This window comes from Xiphophorus couchianus, chromosome 5 (genome assembly GCF_001444195.1).
Source record: "Xiphophorus couchianus chromosome 5, X_couchianus-1.0, whole genome shotgun sequence".
Lineage (NCBI taxonomy): Eukaryota > Metazoa > Chordata > Actinopteri > Cyprinodontiformes > Poeciliidae > Xiphophorus > Xiphophorus couchianus.
In genome coordinates, this window is record NC_040232.1 from 36,515,941 (window position 1) to 36,534,201 (window position 18,261).

Consider the following 18,261-nt stretch of genomic DNA (forward strand, 5'->3'; position numbering starts at 1 on the left):
CTGCCTCTCGTCCCTTCTGCCTGGTTTCCTCATGGTATCTTCATTTTAGGTTTAGTTTTGTTCCTTGGACTATTTTTTTTGGAAGATTGATTTTTCACTTTAATCTACAACAGAACTTTTACGTCTCCTGCCTGCTGCATTTGGCCCCACACTACTATCACACACATCATGACAGACGGAGGTAATGCATTGGACTTTAAAGTCACTCTGTCCATCATGGTCAGTTTGGAATGAATATATGTAATGAACACATTTACATATCAATAAAAATAGTTTATTTTAAGAAGCACAATAAAGCCTAATTTGTTACAAAATAAAATACCAACAATCACTTATTTTCTTAAATCTTTAAGTTAAGAACTGAAATATAAAATTGTTTTTACAGCCAAGATATTTGCTGGAAATGGGGCATATTGTAGATCTATAGTCAGAGTAATGACATCAATAAATACCTGTCAAAATATTGCCACTGATGCATGACGTCCACTTTAGTGGACAGGTGACCAGCTGTAATTTCTCCAAAAACAAAGTTGTTATTTGGAAACTACATCAGTAGTATTAGTCTTTAGGAGTTGCTTTATGTCACAATATATTTTAACCTACAATAGAAGGAGGGACTGGATTTTCCTGAGTTGGTCGGCATGCTTTTTCATTTGTCTGCCATATTGGATTCAACAATTTTTTCTTGCACTTGCAATAGATGGCCAGTAGGTGGCAGTGTATTGTATCATGCACTAGTGTACACTTCAGTGGTCTGTGTGCATTTATAAAATAAAATCCCATATAAACACAAGAAAATATTTTTTAGATAACTGTCCACTGTCCCGTATGTATAAAATGGATTATACATAATGCATGGTTTGAGATACTGACAGGGTGGTGTTTCTCAGTCATTAAATGTATTTGGAGCCTCCGTTGTGCAGAAATTTGTGAAGTCAAGTTGCTACCTGTGAGACACAGAGGGAACTTAGTTCCTGTGAGTTTTTGTCAGACAAAGTGTGTAAGTTCAGGGAGCTGAACTTACTGCATGTCCATGTTTGCTGTCAGATCAGATTACAATTGTTTTTGATTGCTTTGACTTGCTGAAAGGATCTGGGATCCACTCAGTTTCCATAATCTCAGCAGAAGAAAACCTCCTGCAGATGTCTGAACATCTGGACGTTCATCTCACCCTTTTGGAAGACAGTTAACATAGACATCATTCAAGTAGTCCAAACTCCATCCTTTATGGCAACAAAACAGAAATCACCTGTTCTTTCTCACCCACTTCACGTTGCATGCATCAGTATGAATCCACAGAAGCGGCTGCTTCACTTTCCAAAACAACTCCAGAAAAAATTAAGCAAAGGCAGATGTGAATTCTTGTAGAATAGAAGCCAATTATTTTTTTTTTGTAAAAACAAAACATCAACCTGAAAAAAAGGATTCTCTCTACCTTCAAAATATCAATTTTATTTCAACAAGCTTATGATCAAGTTTTCCGTTGTGCAAAAATCACTGCAAGCTTGTGCAAAAACATAAAATTAACCAATTATTTTTAGTCTAGTTTCTAGTACAAAAATCTCAGTTCACTTAAGAAAAGGCATAAATAACTAATAAGTAACTTTGTAGCAAAATATAGGAGCTACTTGTTTTAAGTCAACTGTTTCATTTGGTCATTCTATAAGTTACAAGAGGAGTAAATGTTTTGTTATTAGTGAAATGATCTGTGAATGGAACAAGAACCTTTTCAAGTTTCTTTAGAACGTTGAGGTCTTAAAGTTAGTCTGTATGCAGATGACAGCACAAATCACTGTCTGTCCTGTCATTGGACAGATCAGTGTCTGTCCTGTGATTGGTGGCTTCCTGTCCAGCAGGAAGTTGTGAACAGAGTTTGAAAGGTGCTGGAGGACTGCAGACATTCACAGGAAGCTGGACCAGCAATGGCTCTGCTGAAGGTTCTGCTGCTGCTGCTGGGGCTGGGTGAGTCAGACACACTGGAAACACTGGGCATACTGGAGACACTTCCTACTGGTTCCAGGGAGGCTGCTACTCTCTGTAACTCTCAAACTTCCCCCTGATTCTGTTTCAGACTGAAACGTCTTTGCATATGAACTGTAATGCTTTTTAATCTTTAACTAATTATTCTTTTCTGTTCCTTCAGCCATGTTTGGACCTGATTTCTGAGTGAAGTCCTCCTTTTTCTTTTTCAGGTGTTTCAATGAACTCACATGTTTCTCTGCACAAGAGAATCATTGGAGGTCAAAACTGTGATGAGAAGGAGCGTCTTTATCATGTTCGGCTGGAGGGCGACAATGGTACTGAGACAAGCTTGTGTGGAGGATCTCTGATCCACCCTGAGTGGATCCTGACTGCAGCTCACTGCTGGAAGTCGGAGCCAGGATGGTAGGAAAGAGTCATTCAGACAGTTTTATGAGCAGATGATCAGGTTTTCTATGTGTTCATTATAATCTAACCTGTTCTGCAGGACTACCACAGCAACGTTAGGAGTTCATCCACGGACTGCTACACAGGAGAAACAGATCATCCAACACAATCCTGTGATTTATGTTGACCAATCGCATCAGCAGCATGACATCATGTTGCTGAAGCTTCAGAGACCAGTAAGAAATATCCATCCTGTTCAGCTACCAAGATGCAATAATCGTCTTAGAATGTAAGTCTTTCTCTGGTCAAAAACATGACTTCAGGTTTTCTGTCTCCACTTCTCTGGTCCTGCTGCCTCTGCTTCAGCACACCTGAGTCAGGTAATCAGGTCACCAGCAGAACCAGAACCTGTTTAGCTCAGGTGTGTTGGACCAGAGACATGTAAAGGATGCAGGACACCATCACTGAGGACTGGAGGTGGACACTCCTGTGTCTGTGGATGAAATCCTTCATGGATTCATTTTCTGTTCTTTCATTGTTCCTCCTAATAATTCATTTTCTACATTGTCATCATTTTTGACATTTATCCTAATTGTGTTTCAGTGGTGCTACAGTTCAGCTGGCAGGAGAGGGACTAACGACAACCAGCCCCAATAATCAGCGATGTGAGAGAAATATTGAAGTTATGAGAATAAAATCTTTGTTTCTGTCTGTACAGAGAAGGTTAAGTGAAGAACTTTTATGATTCTCATATTTCTCAGCAGCACTCGATGCTCCTATTCCACCATATCTTCAGTGTGTCAACATGAAAGTTAGTGGTTTTTTCTTCGCGGCAACACGTGGGCATCTATTCATGGCTGAAGCACTGAACAAGGATACGTGTCTTGTAAGTTTGTTTCTTCAATATTTCTCCACAGACAAGAGAAAACTTTTCTGTTTTACAACATAAATACATTGTTATAAATTTTCCTACAGGGTGACTCTGGTGGAGGAGTGGTGTTCAACAAGAAGATTTATGGTGTGATTGCTGACAGTGGAAAAGACCATGCATGTCAGAAACCAATTATTAGCATGGTTGTGTGTGAATACATGCAGTGGATAAGCAAAACAATTGGGCTTAAATAAAACATAAACTATCATGAAAACGTTTCATCACATTTCCTCTCAGATGTAATTCTATAGTTATATCTTCATCAGTTTGTTCTACAAGTTTATAGAATTAGGATAGATTAATAGTTTTGTTTTTTCTCACCTGACCTTGACCTCCCTAATGGAGCTTTCTCTGCTTCAGAAATGAAAAAATAAATCAATAAATCAATTTAAAAAACCATTTCCTGTCTGATCATCTTTACATTCATCGTTCAGTTTGTTCACTTTATATTTTTCCTGAACTGAGTCTACAAATGTGACATGAGTTTTAAATCACATGACGAGGATCTCCAGAAGTAAATTTATTCAGTTTTTGTCTTTATTTTACATCAGAAATGAACATGCAGCATCTAAACTGTGCAGATCTGGAGAGACTATATATGATTTAGTTCTGGAGAACTTTAAACTCCAAGAGCTACAGAAAAATAATTAAACAGAAGTCACTTAATACAACAATTAATAATAAAACTCGAATAACTTAGAAATAATTAATAAAAACACATTTTAAGAAAGGAAATAAAAAGTTCAATAATTAAAAACATTTTAAAAGTCCAATTCTGGACTTTTATTGGATTTATTTCTGGTTATCAGTGAGGAAAATAACAGACTTCCAATAAAATATTGAGCATATTTTCAGTCTTAAAAGTTGTTAAACTGTCATTAAAGAAACAAAATCTAAAATCTGCATCAAACAGTTCATGTACAAAACAATAACATCTGCATGGATGTGGTGGACGTATTCTGATAAATTCTAACTTTTTAACACATTTTCTAATAACTTAAACGTTAGAAACATTAAATAGACAAACACTGAAACCTTTGCTGTCTTTGGAGAAGATGAGAGGGTCTTCTTCAAGTTTAGCCATGAGCTACATAATTAGTTAGTAAACATTTTCTTTTTAAAGGTTTTTTATTGGCTCTAGTGGCCTTTATTTGATAGTTAATTGACAGGAAAGTGGGTAATGAGAGAAGGGGGAAGACATGCGGCAAAGGTCACCAGGCCGGGAATGGAACCTGCGACAGCCGCGACGAGGACTAAGGCCTCCTTATGTGGGTTGTGCTTAACCCCTGCGCCACCACAGCACATCCCAATTAGTTAGTAAACTTAATATTTAGTTTAGTTGGTAAATAAATATTTTAATGGCAAGCATAAATGTGACATATTTATACGTATATACAAAGCTAAGGTTGCAAGAAAGGACACACTAGGAATCACCCTCTTCAGGGCATATCTTAGATACAGGCCTACAATAGGAAATTGTTAGGTGCCATTTTGTTGTGTTGTTATGACAATGGACCAGCGCTGCATTTTAGTCTTAATAAATGGAATTCATGATTTCAACTCGCTGACTCTTCTTAAACCTCACGAACCTAATAAACTTAGGTTGAGAAAGTATAATCTCCAACAATTGGAGGCATTGCTGGGATGTATAGAGGTTAGTGATTTGAAAAACAGAGCAGAGCACAGCAGACACCAAACTCTGGGTTGACCTAAAGAAACAAAAGATAAATATCCATTTTAATTGGGTAATTGAAAGTAAACAAATTGAGAGCCTGGTTGTTACATTCCCAAATGGAAGAGTGCAGTGTAGTTTTATGGTGAAATAATGGATTTAATAAGAGGAAAAAAGGTGCATCTTTGGACCTTGTAGTCTTAAGCCAACAAAACCTGATGTGTTGCAGAGTTGGGTGCTCAGAATGTAGGTGTTCGGATTCAGTTTTGTGTTCAGTGTGAGTGCTGTGTCTATAGAGGATCTATAGATTATCTGTGGGATTATTCCAGAAGTCTGTCACACCTGCAGCTCATTCCAGAAATCACATGCTGCACCGTTAAGGGGTGGTGGAGCAGTTGTTTGTCGCTCGATGGTCCAACCTGTTGATCCAGAGGAGATTTGCGAATCAAACCTGGAATCCCATCCTGACAAAGATCGCATCTTCATTGTTCAATAACTGCTCCTCACCCAACTGGGCTCCGGACTCCACAGTCTGGCCGCTCTCCCCCCATTTCCACCTAAGAGCCTCCACTGCACATACCTGGATTCACACCTCTCTGTCAGCGCCCACATCCACCTACAAGATTTTAATTGAACTGTCAGATCCCTTAACCCCAAATTCCTCCGCCTGAATCAGACTGCCAGGATTCCAGCCTTGTAGGAGTTCCTAGCTGAAGATTTACCTGGGACTGAAGACATTTTCAACACTTTTATTGTATTGATGAAAACTGAACTTTTTTATCCCTTTGAGAATAAAATTGTTTAAAACTCAGGTGATCTCTGTTCTGACTTATTGCCTCCCCCTTGTTTTCTTTGAACTAGCTGGTGCCACCAGGCCATATTAACCTGGTGTTACACATACACACATAAGGATAAAGGAAATGACACATTGGGGAACGCCCTATTTATCGGGCAGCTTAGATAAAAACCTAGAAAAGTAATCATAAACTGTTCAATTCTTTTTTGCTGTGTTGTTCCATAAAGAAACATGGTGATGGATCAGTGCTGCATTTTGGTCTTAATAGAGTTTATTATTAAACTCGCTGACTCTTCTAGAACCTCATACATTAAGAACAAAGCTGGAGAGGGGATCATTTTGAACAATATAATATAACTCTTCATCCAAATTTAGAAAACCAATTTGTATTATATTAAAGTAAACATGGAATACATTTGCTGTTGAATAATCTTTTGAAAATCTTTCTAAAAACATGTTACAATTGAAAAAAGACGTATTGTCTCAAAATCTGTCAAAAAACACACAGGAATATTTATTTTTGAATTTCTTTTCAAGAAAGTCATTACAGGGAAAACTTCATAAACTTCAAGATGAATGTAACATCTTAGATATTTTGTAGGAATAGAAACATAAATGGTTATTTTTTAGAGATACCAGGATTTTTAAACAAATGTTTTCTTCTCAAGGTCGAGGGGAAGACAACTGATGTCAGAGTTGTTTAGTTCACCCATTGCGTGTAAGCTGATAAAACAGATAGAAAAATGTCCATAACAGAGTGTTCCTTTTAAACTTCTTGGAACATTTTTGGTCTATAAAGTATTCATAGTTTCTTTTAAGAAGGACATTTTAGTTATATTAATCTTTTTGTTTCTCATAATGTAGAATCAGGGATCTTTTTGTACTTTTTTATATTTAGGCTTGTCTTTAACTTGCTCTTTGTTAGCACATTAGCTCCACGTTACATCAAACTAACTTTTAGCCTCATAAAACAGATGTTTTGTTTTTTGAGTAGCAAATCTCTTCTGTAACTGGGCAGTTACAGAAATACTTCATAATTATGAACGTAACATCTTAGATATTTTGTAGGAGTGGAATAGAAACATAAATGGTTATTTTTTAGAGATACCAGGATTTTTAAACAAATGTTTTCTTCTCAAGGTAGAGGGGAAGAAAACTGATGTCAGAGTTGTTTAGGTCACCCATTGCGTGTAAGCTGATAAAACAGATAGAAAAATGACAAAAAGTCCTTTTGTCCATAACAGAGTGTTCCTTTTAAACTTCTTGGAACATTTTTGGTCCATAAAGTATACATAGTTTCTTTTAAGAAGGACATTTTAGTTATATTAATCTTTTTGTTTTTCATAATGTAGAATCAGGGCTCTTTTTGTACTTTTTCTAACTTTTGGCCACATAAAACAGATCTTTTGTTTTTTCGAGTAGCAAATCTCTTCACATCTCTAATTAGTTAAATCATAGTCTATTACTCAATGGATCATTTAATTACTCCACACCACTGCCTCTCGTCCCTTCTGCCTGGTTTCCTCATGGTATCTTCATTTTAGGTTTAGTTTTGTTCCTTGGACTATTTTTTTTGGAAGATTGATTTTTCACTTTAATCTACAACAGAACTTTTACGTCTCCTGCCTGCTGCATTTGGGCCCACACTACTATCACACACATCATGACAGACGGAGGTAATGCATTGGACTTTAAAGTCACTCTGTCCATCATGGTCAGTTTGTAATGAATATATGTAATGAACACATGTACATATCAATAAAAATAGTTTATTTTAAGAAGCACAATAAAGCCTAATTTGTTACAAAATAAAATACAAACAATCACCTATTTTCTTAAATCTTCAAGTTAAGAACTGAAATATAAAATTGTTTTTACAGCCAAGATATTTGCTGGAAATGGGGCACATGGTGCATCTCAAACTTCCCTCTGATTCTGTTTCAGACTGATCTATAGTCAGAGTAATGACATCAATAAATACCTGTCAAAATATTGCCACTGATGCATGACGTCCACTTTAGTGGACAGGTGACCAGCTGTAATTTCTCCAAAAACAAAGTTGTTATTTGGAAACTACATCAGTAGTATTAGTCTTTAGGAGTTGCTTTATGTCACAATATATTTTAACCTACAATAGAAGGAGGGACTGGATTTTCCTGAGTTGGTCGGCATGCTTTTTCATTTGTCTGCCATATTGGATTCAACAATTTTTTCTTGCACTTGCAATAGATGGCCAGTAGGTGGCAGTGTATTGTATCATGCACTAGTGTACACTTCAGTGGTCTGTGTGCATTTATAAAATAAAATCCCATATAAACACAAGAAAATATTTTTTAGATAACTGTCCACTGTCCCGTATGTATAAAATGGATTATACATAATGCATGGTTTGAGATACTGACAGGGTGGTGTTTCTCAGTCATTAAATGTATTTGGAGCCTCCGTTGTGCAGAAATTTGTGAAGTCAAGTTGCTACCTGTGAGACACAGAGGGAACTTAGTTCCTGTGAGTTTTTGTCAGACAAAGTGTGTAAGTTCAGGGAGCTGAACTTACTGCATGTCCATGTTTGCTGTCAGATCAGATTACAATTGTTTTTGATTGCTTTGACTTGCTGAAAGGATCTGGGATCCACTCAGTTTCCATAATCTCAGCAGAAGAAAACCTCCTGCAGATGTCTGAACATCTGGACGTTCATCTCACCCTTTTGGAAGACAGTTAACATAGACATCATTCAAGTAGTCCAAACTCCATCCTTTATGGCAACAAAACAGAAATCACCTGTTCTTTCTCACCCACTTCACGTTGCATGCATCAGTATGAATCCACAGAAGCGGCTGCTTCACTTTCCAAAACAACTCCAGAAAAAATTAAGCAAAGGCAGATGTGAATTCTTGTAGAATAGAAGCCAATCATTTTTTTTTGTAAAAACAAAACATCAACCTGAAAAAAAGGATTCTCTCTACCTTCAAAATATCAATTTTATTTCATCAAGCTTATGATCAAGTTTTCCGTTGTGCAAAACTCACTGCAAGCTTGTGCAAAAACATAAAATTAACCAATTATTTTTAGTCTAGTTTCTAGTACAAAAATCTCAGTTCACTTGAGAAAAGGCATAAATAACTAATAAGTAACTTTGTAGCAAAATATAGGAGCTACTTGTTTTAAGTCAACTGTTTCATTTGGTCATTCTATAAGTTACAAGAGGAGTAAATGTTTTGTTATCAGTGAAATGATCTGTGAATGGAACAAGAACCTTTTCAAGTTTCTTTAGAACGTTGAGGTCTTAAAGTTAGTCTGTATGCAGATGACAGCACAAATCACTGTCTGTCCTGTCATTGGACAGATCAGTGTCTGTCCTGTGATTGGTGGCTTCCTGTCCAGCAGGAAGTTGTGAACAGAGTTTGAAAGGTGCTGGAGGACTGCAGACATTCACAGGAAGCTGGACCAGCAATGGCTCTGCTGAAGGTTCTGCTGCTGCTGCTGGGGCTGGGTGAGCGGACACACTGGAAACACTGGGCATACTGGAGACACTTCCTACTGGTTCCAGGGAGGCTGCTACTCTCTGTGACTCTCAAACTTCCCCCTGATTCTGTTTCAGACTGAAACGTCTTTGCATATGAACTGTAATGCTTTTTAATCTTTAACTAATTATTCTTTTCTGTTCCTTCAGCCATGTTTGGACCTGATTTCTGAGTGAAGTCCTCCTTTTTCTTCTTCAGGTGTTTCAGTGAACTCACATGTTTCTTTGCACAAGAGAATCATTGGAGGTCAAAACTGTGATGAGAAGGAGCGTCTTTATCATGTTCGGCTGGAGGGCAACAATGGTACTGAGACAAGCTTGTGTGGAGGATCTCTGATCCACCCTGAGTGGATCCTGACTGTAGCTCACTGCTGGAAGTCGGAGCCAGGATGGTAGGAAAGAGTCATTCAGACAGTTTTATCAGCAGATGATCAGGTTTTCTGTGTGTTCATTATAATCTAACCTGTTCTGCAGGACTACCACAGCAACGTTAGGAGTTCATCCACGGACTGCTACACAGGAGAAACAGATCATCCAACACAATCCAGTTATTTATGTTGACCAATCGCATCAGCAGCATGACATCATGTTGCTGAAGCTTCAGAGACCAGTAAGAAATATCCATCCTGTTCGGCTACCAAGATGCAATAATCGTCTTAGAATGTAAGTCTTTCTCTGGTCAAAAACATGACTTCAGGTTTTCTGTCTCCACTTCTCTGGTCCTGCTGCCTCTGCTTCAGCACACCTGAGTCAGGTAATCAGGCCACCAGCAGAACCAGAACCTGTTTAGCTCAGGTGTGTTGGACCAGAGACATGTGAAGGATGCAGGACACCATCACTGAGGACTGGAGGTGGACACTCCTGTGTCTGTGGATGAAATCCTTCATGGATTTATTTTCTGTTCTTTCATTGTTCCTCCTAATAATTCAATTTCTACATTGTCATCCTTTTTGACATTTATCCTAATTATGTTGCAGTGGTGCTACAGTTCAGCTGGCAGGAGAGGGTCCAACGACAATCGGCCCCAATAATCAGCGATGTGAGAGAAATATTGAAGTAGTGAGAATAAAATCTTTGTTTCTGTCTGTACAGAGAAGGTTAAGTGAAGAACTTTTATGATTCTCATGTTTCTCTGCAGCACTCAGTGCTCCTCTTCTACCACATCTACAGTGTGTCGACATGATAGTTAGTGGTTTTTTCTTCGTGGCGACACGTGGGCATCTATTCTTTGCTGAAGCACTGAACAAGGATATGACTCTTGTAAGTTTGTTTCTTCAATATTTCTCCACAGACAAGAGAAAACTTTTCTGTTTTACAACATAAATACATTGTTATAAATTTTCCTACAGGGTGACTCTGGTGGAGGAGTGGTGTTCAACAAGAAGATTTATGGTGTGATTGCTGGCAGTGGAGAAGACTATGCATTCCGTAATCCAGTTATTAGCATGGTTGTGTGTGAATACATGGAGTGGATAAGCAAAACAATTGGGCTTAAATAAAACATAAACTCTCATGAAATAAAATTTTCATCACATTTCCTTTCATATACAAATTTATAGTTGTATCTTCATCAGTTTGTTCTACAAGTTTGTAGAATTAGGACAAATTAATAGTTTTGTTTTTTCTCACCTTACCTTGACCTCCCTAATGGAGCTTTCTCTGCTTCAGAAATGAAAAAATAAATCAATAAATGAATGAAAAAGAAACATTTCCTGTCTGATCGTCTTTACATTCATGGTTATTGAACATATTTTCAGCCTTAAAAGTTGTTAATCTGTCATTAAAGAAACAAAATCTACAATCTGCATCAAACAGTTCATGTAGAAAACAATGACATCTGCATGGATGTGGTGGATGTATTCTGAGAAATTCTAACTTTTGAACACATTTTCTAATAACTTAAACGTTAGAAACATTAAATAGACAAACACTGAAACCTTTGCTGTCTTTGGAGAAGATGAGAGGGTCTTCTTCAAGTTTAGCCATGAGCTACATAATTAGTTAGTAAACTTAATATTTAGTTTAGTTGGTAACTAAATATTTTAATGGCAAGCATACTAAATGTTTAACTAGTAACCAAAATCTGTCATTACTTTGCATTTATCAATTTTGTTTGGAAAAATCTGTGTGTCTGATCAGTTTCTCTCAACACTCCTTGATGTCATTGTTGTGTCAGGACTTTTCATTTTGGTGACACGATCTCTGACATGAAAAGCTGTTTTAGAGAAACGAGCCATTCATTCTGAATTAGTACTAAATCACTATTGCAGGTTGAAAAAATGTCTCATGACATCTTAAAACTAGTTTTTGTTAGGAATAAATAATTGCTGTGTTTTCCTCTATCTCTTTTAAGTGCTTGCATGTACGTATATATACAGCTAAGGTTGAAAGAAAGGACACACTAGGAATCACCCTCTTCAGGGCATATCTTAGATACAGGCCTTCTTATCTTATTTTGGTTACTAGTTAAACATTTAGTATGCTTGCCATTAAAATATTTAGTTACCAACTAACAAGTTCTTATCTTAGATAAGAACTTGTTCTAACAAGTCATAACTAACAAGTTCTTATCTTAGATAAGAACTTGTTAGGTGCCATTTTGTTGTGTTGTTATGACAATGGAATTCATGATTTCAACTCGCTGACTCTTCTTAAACCTCATGAACCTAATAAACTTAGATTGAGAAAGTATAATCTCCAACAATTGGAGGCATTGCTGGGATGTATAGAGGTTAGTGATTTGAAAAACAGAGCAGAGCACAGCAGACACCAAACTCTGGGTTGACCCAAAGAAACAAAAGATAAATATCCATTTTAATTGGGTAATTGAAAGTAAACAAATCAAGAGCTGTGTTGTTACATTCCCAAATGGAAGAGTGCAGTGTAGTTTTATGGTGAAATAATGGATTTAATAAGAGGAAAAAAGGTGCATCTTTGGACCTTGTAGTCTTAAACCAACAAAACCTGATGTGGTGCAGAGTTGGGTGCTCAGAATGTAGGTGTTCGGATTCAGTTTTTATGTTCAGTGTGAGTGCTCTGTCTATAGAGGATCTTTGTGGGATTATTCCAGAAGTCTGTCACACCTGCAGCTCATTCCAGAAATCGGCTGCAGCATCGTTAAGGGGTGGTGGAGCAGTTGTTTGTCGCTCGATGGTCCAACCTGTTGATCCAGAGGAGATTTGCGAATCAAAACTGGAATCCCATCCTGACAAAGATCGCATCTTCATTGTTCAATAACTGCTCCTCACCCAACTGGGCTCCGGACTCCACAGTCTGGCCGCTCTCCCCCCATTTCCACCTAAGAGCCTCCACTGCACATACCTGGATTCACACCTCTCTGTCAGCGCCCACATCCACCTACAAGATTTTAATTGAACTGTCAGATCCCTTAACCCCAAATTCCTCCGCCTGAATCAGACTGCCAGGATTCCAGCCTTGTAGGAGTTCCTAGCTGAAGATTTACCTGGGACTGAAGACATTTTCAACACTTTTATTGTATTAAAATAACAGAATTTTTTATCCCTTTGGGAATAAAATTGTTTAAAACTCAGGTGATCTCTGTTCTGACTTATTGCCTCCCCCTTGTTTTCTTTGAACTAGCTGGTGCCACCAGGCCATATTAACCTGGTGTTACACATACACACATAAGGATAAAGGAAATGACACATTGGGGAACGCCCTATTTATCGGGCAGCTTAGATAAAAACCTAGAAAAGTAATCATAAACTGTTCGACATTATTTTGCTGTGTTGTTCCATAAAGAAACATGGTGATGGATCAGTGCTGCATTTTGGTCTTAATAGAGTTTATTATTAAACTTGCTGACTCTTCTAGAACCTCATACATTACGAACAAAGCTGGAGAGGGGATCATTTTGAACAATATAATATAACTCTTCATCCAAATTTAGAAAACCAATTTGTATTATATTAAAGTAAACATGGAATACATTTGCTGTTGAATAATCTTTTGAAAATCTTTCTAAAAACATGTTACAATTGAAAAAAGACGTATTGTCTCAAAATCTGTCAAAAAACACACAGGAATATTTATTTTTGAATTTCTCTTCAAGAAAGTCATTACAGGGAAAACGTCATAATTATGAACATCTTAAATATTTTGTTGGAGTTGAATAGAAACATAAATGGCTATTTTTAGAGAAATCATTATTTTTTTCCTCCCCTTCAGGTGATCTTTTCTGGGTTCTAGTGTCCCTTATATGAAAGTAGGCTGACAGGAGAGGGGGGAAGACCTGCGGCAAATGTCGCCAAGTCTGGGAATCGAACACGCGACGAGGACTCAAGGTCTCCAAACATGGATCATAATATCCCCTACGCCACCACAGCACACCCTGAAAAATCATGATTTTTAAACAAATGTTTTCTTCTCAAGGTCGAGGGGAAGACAACTGATGTCAGAGTTGTTTAGTTCACCCATTGCGTGTAAGCTGATAAAACAGATAGAAAAATGTCCATAACAGAGTGTTCCTTTTAAACTTCTTGGAACATTTTTGGTCTATAAATTATTCATAGTTTCTTTTAAGAAGGACATTTTAGTTTCATTAATCTTTTTGTTTTTCATAATGTATTATCAGGGATCTTTTTGTACTTTTTTATATTTAGGCTTGTCTTTAACTTGCTCTTTGTTAGCACATTAGCTCCACATTACATCAAACTAACTTTTAGCCTCATAAAACAGATGTTTTGTTTTTTGAGTAGCAAATCTCTTCACATCTCTAATTAGTTAAATCATAGATTATTACTAACTGGATCATTTAATTACTCCACACCACTGCTCCTTGTCCCTTCTCCCTGGTTTTCTCATGGTATCTTCATTTTAGGTTTATTTTTGTTCCTTGGACTATTTTTTGGAAGATTGCTTTTTCACTTTAATCTACAACAGAACTTTTACGTCTCCTGCCTGCTGCATTTGGCCCCACACTACTATCACACACATCATGACAGACGGAGGTAATGCATTGGACTTTAAAGTCACTCTGTCCATCATGGTCAGTTTGGAATGAATTTATGTAATGTAAACATTTAAGTTCTTTTTAAGAACCACAACAAAGCCTAAATTGTTACAAAATAAAATGACAACAATGTACTTTGTTCCTTAAATCTTCATGTTAAGGACTAAAATATAAGAATGATTTTACAGCCAAATATTTGCTGGAAATGGGGCATATTGTAGATCTATAGTCAGAGTAATGACATCAATAAAGACCTGTCAAAATATTGCCACTCATGCATGATCAGCTTTAATTTCTCCAAATACAAAGTTGTTATTAGGAAACTACATCAGTAGTATTAGTTTTTAGGAGTTGTTTTATGTCACAATATATTTTTACCTACTGTAGAAGGAGGGCCTGGATTTTTCTGAGTTGGTCGGCAGGCATTTTCATTTCTCTGCCATATTGGATTCAACAATTTTTTCTAGCACTTGCAATAGATGAGCAGTAGTTGGCAGTGTATTGTATCATGCACAAGAGTTACATGATTATTTTGAAATAATCAAAACATTGATTATGTGAAATAATCTGTGAATGGAACAAGAATATTTTCTTGTAAAATAATCTGTGAATGGAACAAGAATATTTTTCAAGTTTCTTTAGAACATTGAGTTCTTAAAGTTCCTCTGTACACAGATGACAGCACAAATCACTGTCTGTCCTGTTATTGGTGGCTTCCTGTACAGTAGAAAGTTGTGAACAGAGTTTAAAAGCTGCTGGAGGACTGCAGACATTCACAGGAAGCTGGACCAGCAATGGCTCTGCTGAAGGTTCTGCTGCTGCTGCTGGGGCTGGGTGAGTCAGACACACTGGAAACACTGGAGACACTCCCAGTAGTTCCAGGTAGCTGCTCTTCTCTGTGACTGTCAAACTTCCCTCTGATTCTGTTTCAGACTGAAACTTCTTTGCATGTGAACTGTAATGCTTTTTAATCTTTAACTGATTATTCTTTTCTGTTCCTTCAGCCATGTTTGGACCTTATTTTAGTGAAGTCCTCCTTTTTCTTCTTCAGGTGTTTCAATGAACTCACATGTTTCTCTGCACAAGAGAATCATTGGAGGTCAAAACTGTGATGACGAAGAGCGTCTTTATCATGTTCGGCTGCAAAGCAACAATGGTACTCAGGAGATCCCTTGTGGAGGATCTCTGATCCACCCTGAGTGGATCCTGACTGCAGCTCACTGCTGGAACTCTGAGCCAGGATGGTAGGAAAGAGTCATTAAGACAGTTTTATCTGCAGATGATCAGGTTTTCTATGTGTGCATTATAATCTAACCTGTTCTGCAGGACTACCACAGCAAAGTTAGGAGTTCATCCACGGACTGCTACACAGGACAAACAGATAATCCAACACAATCCAGTTATTTATGTTGACCAATCGCATCAGCAGCATGACATCATGTTGCTGAAGCTTCAGAGACCAGTAAGAAATATCCATCCTGTTCGGCTACCAAGATGCAATAATCGTATTACGATGTAAGTCTTTCTCTGGTCAAAAACATGTCTTCAGGTTTTCTGTCTCTGCTTCAGCACACCTGAGTCAGGTAATCAGGCCACCAGCAGAACCAGAACCTGTTTAGCTCAGGTGTGTTGGACCAGAGACATGTAAAGGATGCAGGACACCATCACTGAGGACTGGAGGTGGACACTCCTGTGTCTGTGGATGAAATGCTTCATGGATTTATTTTCTGTTCTTTCATTGTTCCTCCTAGTGATTCATTTTCTACATTGTCATCATTTTTGACATTTATCCTTATTGTGTTTCAGTGGTGCTACTGTTCAGCTGGCAGGAGCAGGATCAACGATAACCGGCCCCAATAATTTACGCTGTGAGATAAATATTGAAGTAGTGAGAATAAAATCTTTGTTTCTGTCTGTACAGAGAAGGTTAAGTGAAGAACTTTTATGATTCCCATGTTTCTCTACAGTAGAAAGTGCTCCTCTTCCACCACATCTTCAGTGTGTCGACATGAAAGTTAGTGGTTTTGTCTTTAAGAAAACATCTGGGCATGTATTCTTTGCTGAAGCACTGAACAAGGATATGACTCTTGTAAGTTTGTTTCTTCAATATTTCTCCACAGACAAGAGAAAACTTTTCTGTTTTACAACATAAATATATTGTTATAAATTTTCCTACAGGGTGACTCTGGTGGAGGAGTGGTGTTCAACAAGAAGATTTATGGTGTGATTGCTGGCAGTGGAAAAGACTATGCATTCCAGAATCCAGTTATTAGCATGGTTGTGTGTGAATACATGGAGTGGATAAGCAAAACAATTGGGCTTAAATAAAACATAAACTCTCATGAAATCAAATTTTCATCAAATTTCCTCTCAGATGTAATTCTATAGTTGTATCTTAATTAGTTTGTTCTACAGGTTTATCGAATTAGGATAGATTAATATTTTAGTTATTTCTTACCTGAGCTTGACCTCCTTAATGGAGCTTTCTCTGCCTCAGAAATGAAAAATAAATCAATAAATCAATTTAAAAAACCATTTCCTGTCTGATCGTCTTTACATTCATGGTTCGGTTTGTTCACTTTATATTTTTCCTGAACTGAGTCTACAAACGTGACATGAGTTTTAAATCACATGACGAGAAACACCAGAAGTAATTTATTTATTAAGGTTTTTTTGACTTTATTTTACATCAGAAATGAACATAGAGCATCTAAACTCTGCAGCTCTGGAGTTACTATTCCAGATTTAGTTGTAGTGAACTTTAAACTCCAAGACCAAAGAGCTGTACGCAACCATAATGAAACAGCAGTCACATAATTCAACAATTAAGAAAAAATGAAATAAAACAACTTGTTGAATCTTATTGTTGATGTTCTTGTTGACTTCCTGTTGTGGGCGGAGATTTACACAGGTGGGTGCAATCTGCTAATAAAAGGCCACAGGTTGCTCTGGTGAGCACTGCACTCAGGCCAAACGAAACTGAAGGCTATGTTTTTCCTTCGTAACGACCCCTGCATTTTCAGCCCGTTAAAGATGGCAGTGTCAACACAACTTATAAATAAATAATAGCATCACATTTCAATAAAGGAAATAAAAAGTTCAATACTTTAAAACAATTTAAAAGTCAAAATCAGGAATGAAATAGAAGTTTTAAGAAAATATGTAAAACCAGATATAACTAATTCATGGTAGCTTCTCGTTGCCACATTTTTCTCATAAAAATGATAGAAAATTTTCCTCTATTGCAGTTAAACAATGTGTCACTGTTAATTTAATTTTTAATTTTCTTTCACTGTTGAAATTAAATTTAAATTACGTTTATTACGTAAAACTTGTAAGAAATCACAACCTGTTTTATAAAAGTTTAAATATGACAGAAGTTCTCTGTCAAGTTTATAGTAACATCTGGAAAAAGTAAAAAGATGTTAGTACTGACAAAATATATCATTAAATACTATTTTGATACAACGTTTTTCATCAATATTACATCAGATTGAACAGACAAAAAAGGTTTGCATTGCAGAGAACAATCCTGCCTCCATGTTAAGTTCTTGATGTATGAGGTTGAAGAACAGTCAGTGGGTTGAAATCATGAATTCATTCATTAATACCAAAATACAGCAGGCCCACTTCTCTTGCTACTGTAAGGAGAATCATTGAATTTGGTATGTTTTTACCCATTGGTTTCAGCCATGTTTTATTATGTTTAATTACTCCCACAAATGTGACACATTTGTATCACCTTTATGGGATGTGCCCAGGGTTTTGCAACACTCAGGGCTGCTGGCCGTTACTGGAGACGTGGCATTCTGTGTGTGGAGCCACGGGACAATGCAATGGTTTGAAAGAACGGTCCGCCATATTTTAGCTTAGGATCCACATGCACCACACTTAATGATTTTGGCGGGGTGGTGTCTGTGCCACCCCATCAGGGGGCTGTTAGGAATAAATTATTCTGTTTTCCTCTCTCCTTTAGCTGCTTGCATGCTCTTTTTTTTACCCC

At 37.2% G+C, this 18,261-nt stretch overlaps 3 protein-coding genes across 6 annotated transcripts; all 3 read left to right on the top strand.

Moving 5' to 3' along the window:
* The first annotated feature begins 1,886 nt into the window (after positions 1-1,886).
* LOC114144811 (protein C activator-like) lies at positions 1,887-3,686 on the top strand. Of its 2 annotated transcripts, none has more exons than XM_028018001.1 (6): positions 1,887-1,962; positions 2,193-2,385; positions 2,468-2,656; positions 2,971-3,032; positions 3,129-3,253; positions 3,343-3,686. In XM_028018001.1, the coding sequence occupies exons 1-6, from the start codon at positions 1,923-1,925 to the stop codon at positions 3,490-3,492; spliced, it is 759 nt and encodes a 252-aa protein (XP_027873802.1). In that variant the 5' UTR covers positions 1,887-1,922; the 3' UTR covers positions 3,493-3,686. The 2 variants fall into 2 exon arrangements, with proteins under 2 accessions (XP_027873802.1, XP_027873803.1); XM_028018002.1 differs by having other exon boundaries at positions 3,132-3,253.
* Positions 3,687-9,096: 5,410 nt separating this feature from the next.
* On the top strand, positions 9,097-10,787 carry LOC114144812 (anionic trypsin-2-like). 2 transcript variants are annotated; one of them, XM_028018003.1, is made up of 6 exons: positions 9,097-9,256; positions 9,486-9,678; positions 9,761-9,949; positions 10,264-10,325; positions 10,425-10,546; positions 10,636-10,787. In XM_028018003.1, exons 1-6 carry the CDS (start codon positions 9,217-9,219, stop codon positions 10,783-10,785), a joined length of 756 nt encoding a protein of 251 aa, XP_027873804.1. In that variant the 5' UTR covers positions 9,097-9,216; the 3' UTR covers positions 10,786-10,787. The 2 variants fall into 2 exon arrangements, with proteins under 2 accessions (XP_027873804.1, XP_027873805.1); XM_028018004.1 differs by lacking the exon at positions 9,761-9,949.
* A 4,203-nt stretch (positions 10,788-14,990) lies between these two features.
* Positions 14,991-16,601, top strand: LOC114144805 (anionic trypsin-2-like). Of its 2 annotated transcripts, none has more exons than XM_028017992.1 (6): positions 14,991-15,092; positions 15,310-15,502; positions 15,585-15,773; positions 16,065-16,126; positions 16,226-16,347; positions 16,437-16,601. In XM_028017992.1, the coding sequence occupies exons 1-6, from the start codon at positions 15,053-15,055 to the stop codon at positions 16,584-16,586; spliced, it is 756 nt and encodes a 251-aa protein (XP_027873793.1). In that variant the 5' UTR covers positions 14,991-15,052; the 3' UTR covers positions 16,587-16,601. The 2 variants fall into 2 exon arrangements, with proteins under 2 accessions (XP_027873793.1, XP_027873792.1); XM_028017991.1 differs by having other exon boundaries at positions 15,024-15,140.
* Positions 16,602-18,261: the final 1,660 nt, after the last annotated feature.